Genomic DNA, 5,394 nt, shown 5'->3' on the forward strand with positions numbered 1-5,394 from the left:
CGTTGCCGTCCACCATGTACCGACTGCCATCAGCACAATTAAAGCCAACTTCACCGCCGTTACAGGCACGCTGTATGTACAGGTCAGGATGTTGATGCATAACCCAGTTGAGCCAACGGAGACACTGAAGGCGGTAACGACACTGCGGTCGGTAGCCACGAGGGGGTATGATGGCAATGGTTCAAAAACTGTTTTCGAAAGGTCAGCATGCAGACCATGGGTAGAGTCAACCCTGCATGAAAAGGGTCCACGCTGTTCTGTTGGAGGAATATATTGCGGAATGTAGCACGTCCTCGATGAAAAATTCTTCATCCAGATCAAAGACAGCAACACCTGCTTCACAGCGGGTCAACAAAGCTTTACGTTCAGCAGGAAACATGCCATCAGGATCGTAAGTAGAGACAGGGAGATAAGGTGAGGTGAGTTGAAATGGGGTTTAACGTCACGTCCAAGATTATTGCACTTATATAGTGACGTGCATGTACGTGTGTGTGTTTGTGTGGCTGCTTGTACTAGTCCGGACTGATGCCGATTTATAGTGCTAGCTCACTGTGATACCATGCTGCAGTTTAACATGAATACCCCACTCAGACACAGTATACTGACTCCGAGTCGACCAGTCCTTGTTTTAGCCCCTTAATGCCGAGCGCCAGACAGGGTAACAACAAGTACCATCTTTTAAAGTCTTTTGGTATGACGCGACCGGGGATCGAACCCCGGACCTTCCGCTCTCCGGGCGGACGCTCTACCACTAGACCACGGAGGCGGTCAGGGAGATAAGGACCCACATAACCTTGGTGAACTTCCGTGTTGAAGAAGTGAGGGAATAAGCCTTTCTTGAGTTCACTCAGTGCTAAAATAATTGGAAATTGCTTCAGAGTCATGGTCAAGAATCTCAGTGAATCTTGGAAGATGAGTCGTCCCACGACCATCTGTAACATGGGCTGTCCTCTGAGGATGATTTGTGGTGGTTTGACCAGATGCTGGTGCAGATACTGCAATTGCAGGTGTCCATCACAACCATGGTCGTTGTGGGCCGTCACCATAATGTCATCGTCAAGAGTAGGTGAGATACCTTTGTCATCTTCTGGTTCTTCTTCATCCTCTTCATCCCCATCTTGTGATGGTTTGGCATATTCATTATCTTGACAGGCTTGCTTGGATGCCGTGCCTGACTGCAGGAGTGCCTTGCGTTTCTGTTTTGGTTCCTCCTTTTCTGCAAGACTCATCAACCAATCCCCATGTCATTTAGTGTAGTGGATCCTTCAACATCTTTACCACGACTTGGTCTTGCCCTTCCTTGTAACACAGGCAGTTCTCACAACATTGGTCAGGGGACTCAGCAATGCATTTTCCGCACTCCAGACACAACGCAGAAGTTGGGAACATGTCTACCTCGGACATAGAAGACAAACTGGACTTGCTGTCGTTCTTTGTCTACATCGTCTTCGGTGCTTGGAGTGATTACTAACGTGTAACATTGGTGGTTGGGGGCCATAGGCTCTTTACAAATCGTGCAGCCTTGACCCATACCACGGATGTGGTTGTCCATGCTGTGGTTAGGTTTCAGGTCGACTATAGCCCATCGACTGCGGGTTTGACTGGTGGAACAGGTGCCCGTCATACACAGTCAAGTGGCGCTGGAAACAGTGAAGGTTTCAATCCAACATCGGCACTTTAGGCAGAAAAGCCCTTTATTCATCACATCTCCACAGGATCCAGGACGTCGACTCCCGTCACAGCAAAACTCTCGTGTGCAAGGGTGATATTCAGCTTTGTCGAATCCTTTGTCACAAACTTCACAATAATAAACACGTTATGTAAAGGCTGGTATGGTCGTGATGGTAAAGGCTGGTATGGTCGTGATGGTAAAGGCTGGTATGGTCGTGATGGTAAAGGCTGGTATGGTCGTGATGGTAAAGGCTGGTATGGTCGTGATGGTAAAGGCTGGTATGGTCGTGATGGTAAAGGCTGGTATTGCCGTGATGGTAAAGGCTGGTATGGTCGTGATGGTAAAGGCTGGTATGGTCGTGATGGTAAAAGCTGGTATGGTCGTGATGGTAAAGGCTGGTATGGTCGTGATGGTAAAGGCTGGTATGGCCGTGATGATAAATGCTGGTATGGTCGTGATGGTAAAGGCTGGTATGTTCGTGATGGTAAAGGCTGGTATGGCCGTGATGGTAAAGGCTGGTATGGTCGTGATGGTAAAGGCTGGTATGGTCGTGATGATAAAGGCTGGTATGGTCGTGATGGTAAAGGCTGGTATGGTCGTGATGGTAAAGGCTGGTATGGTCGTGATGGTAAAGGCTGGTATAGCCGTGATGATAAAGGCTGGTATGGTCGTGATGGTAAAGGCTGGTATGTTCGTGATGGTAAAGGCTGGTATGGCCGTGATGATAAAGGCTGGTATGGTCGTGATGGTAAAGGCTGGTATGGTCGTGATTGTAAAGGCTAATATGGTCGTGATTGTAAAGGCTGGTATGGTCGTGATGGTAAAGGCTGGTATGGTCGTGATGGTAAATGCTAGTATGGTCGTGATGGTAAAGACTAGTATGGTCGTGATGGTAAAGGCTGGTATGGCCGTGATGGTAAAGGCTGGTATGGTCGTGATGGTAAAGGCTGGTATGGTCGTGATGGTAAAGGCTGGTATGGCCGTGATGGTAAAGGCTGGTATGGTCGTGATGGTAAAGGCTGGTATGGCCGTGATGGTAAAGGCTAGTATTGTCGTGATGGTAAATGCTGGTATGGTCGTGATGGTAAAGGCTGGTATGGTCGTGATGATAAAGGCTGGTATGGTCGTGATGGTAAATGCTGGTATGGTCGTGATGGTAAAGGCTGGTATGGTCGTGATGGTAAAGGCTGGTATGGCCGTGATGGTAAAGGCTGGTATGGTCGTGATGGTAAAGGCTGGTATGGTCGTGATGGTAAAGGCTAGTATTGTCGTGATGGTAAATGCTGGTATGGTCGTGATGGTAAAGGCTGGTATGGCCGTGATGGTAAAGGCTGGTATTGTCGTGATGGTAAATGCTGGTATGGTCGTGATGGTAAAGGCTGGTATGGTCGTGATGGTAAATGCTGGTATGGTCGTGATGGTAAAGGCTGGTATGTTCGTGATGGTAAAGGCTGGTATGGTCGTGATGGTAAAGGCTGGTATGGTCGTGATGGTAAAGGCTGGTATGTTCGTGATGGTAAAGGCTGGTATGGTCGTGATGGTACAAGTGGGGGAGCCTGGTGGGATGAGGTACATCACTTTTGTACAGGAGATGATTCAGTACATCGTGGGAATATAGCTTCAGCTGCTAGTATGGAGACAAACGCTGAACAAATTGATCCCACGTGGCACAACCTGTACAAGGAACTTCTGGGATGTTCAATTGACGAGATAAGTCCTTGGTCGCATTGTGCTGTGCTGGTGTATGATGGTCGCGTATGTACTTCCATTCTTTGGTGCATTCTGGCGTCACAGGATCGGGTTTGTGTGCATGATGACCGCCAACAACCAGAGCCCGTGAAAAGCAGAGGTGATCTTCATTCTTGATTTGTACAATGCATTGTTTCCATTCAGGAAGGAAGTCAACCCTGGAATATTACTTGGTCGCCCATGCCCCTCTCCTATATGGTCTGGATCTTCTACATGAAGTAAGTTGATCTACATTTCTTCATCCACATGCAAGTCGCTGTTACTCTGCTGGTCCGCTCTAGTACAGCACTGGGTCCTCTTCAACTTTTTCTTCCATTTTTCTGCTTCCTGCTGGAGACGGCCTGGCTGCAACCGATAGGACTCTATGACGTAACGTGAGGTGATGGCGTTATTGTACCAATCTTACAAACTAAGTTCACCATGTTTTTTAGGCTGCTTAAACCATTATTATTGGAATGACGTGATGGCGCCGATAGCGTTATGAACAAGCTATATATAGAGCTACTCACGAGATGAGAAAAACATATTTCCCTCGACACATGGACTATCCTACTTATTATTATATACTTTTTGTGTAGTTGTCTACCAGAAAATGAAATTATTTCATAACAAATGTAAAAACAGACACACAGGGACAGTTCACCACCCCTTGTATATGCGACTTACAAAGTTGTTTCGTGTTTGCAAAATCTTAAAAAATATATACAAAAGTATCAAAAAATATTTAGGGTCACGAAAATCCTTTATCATACATTGATTACATACAAAAGCAACTTTAACAAAAAATATTCTTGAAAACGAGGAGACCGCTTTTGGATTGAGTGAGTGAGTGAGTGAGTGAGTATGGTTTTACGCCGCTTTTAGCACTATTCCAGCAATATCACGGCGGGGGACACCAGAAATGGGCTTCACACATTGTACCCATGTCGGGAATCGAACCAAGGTCTTCGGCGTGACGAGCGAACGCTTTAACCACTAGGCTACTCGACCACCCGACCGCTGTTGGAAGCGAAAGAATACCCGCTGGTCGAGTAACAAAAATGGCGCTTTGCGAAACGAATAGTCTCAATTGATGAGTTAAATGAGACATTTACAGTTTATAAGGAAACATTTTCGAGAGAATAACAAACGGTAAGAAGTGATATTAACTCCATAAACGACCGTCTGTCATTATTTTGCCTTGCCAATGTGGACCTAGCGCAAAAAAGAACGTCAACTGTTTGTGTACGGGCTCGTCACTTACGACAAAGGGAGACAATTTAAATGGCGATAACTCTTGTATGACAATAATTCCGTCAAAGTGGTGTTTGTTTTTTATCCAGCTCGCCACTCCATCCCTCTGTACCGCCCGACACAGCCTGACATCACCCACCTTCCTCTCTCTGCGCATGCGTATGCGCCCCAACCTAATCCCGTCCCGTTCGGCGAGTTCCCGTCACTTCCGACGTGATTCCGTCGCTTCCGGCGAGATCTCGTCACTCCCCGCGATATCCCTTCAAGATGGCGCCGCATCGTGACCGGACGTGCCGTCATCTTGTCATGATAGGGCGTCTTTTTCCAAGATAGTGGCACTTTCGGTTGCGGTGTATCCAAGCATGCACCCGAACCGGAAGTGCCGCAATCTTTGAAAAATACGCCATTGTGACTGGGTACACTACTTACTACAGCCGAAGCACATCCGAAAGTCTATGTTAAAGTATGGGAGTTACGACAGTCGAAGCACATCCGAAAGTCTATGTTAAAGTATGGGAGTTACGACAGTCGAAGCACATCCGAAAGTCTATGTTAAAGTATGGGAGTTACGACAGTCGAAGCATTTCCGTATGTATGTGTCGTAGCCACTCACATACCTAGAGTTCCTTGTGGTCAACCTTTGACTTTATTCCTTGACAAACTACAGTATTTAAGTATTTTGGTCCATATTTCGTAAAAGGTTTGTTTATTTTTTGTTCATCGATGAACACTTGAAGAGT

At 46.7% G+C, this 5,394-nt stretch overlaps 1 protein-coding gene across 1 annotated transcript; it reads right to left on the minus strand.

The window, feature by feature from the left end:
• Positions 1–1,816: 1,816 nt before the first annotated feature.
• On the minus strand, positions 1,817–3,247 carry LOC139443877 (uncharacterized). Its single transcript, XM_071224768.1, has one exon. It carries the CDS (start codon positions 3,245–3,247, stop codon positions 1,817–1,819), a length of 1,431 nt encoding a protein of 476 aa, XP_071080869.1.
• Positions 3,248–5,394: the final 2,147 nt, after the last annotated feature.

This window comes from Haliotis cracherodii, unplaced genomic scaffold (assembly GCF_022045235.1).
Source record: "Haliotis cracherodii isolate W230 unplaced genomic scaffold, xgHalCrac1.p SCAF_5, whole genome shotgun sequence".
NCBI lineage: Eukaryota > Metazoa > Mollusca > Gastropoda > Lepetellida > Haliotidae > Haliotis > Haliotis cracherodii.

Coding starts and splice junctions, on each gene's coding strand:
- LOC139443877 (XM_071224768.1), bottom strand. CDS start 3,247: ATGTACCTCATCCCACCAGGCTCCCCCACTTGTACCATCACGACCATA.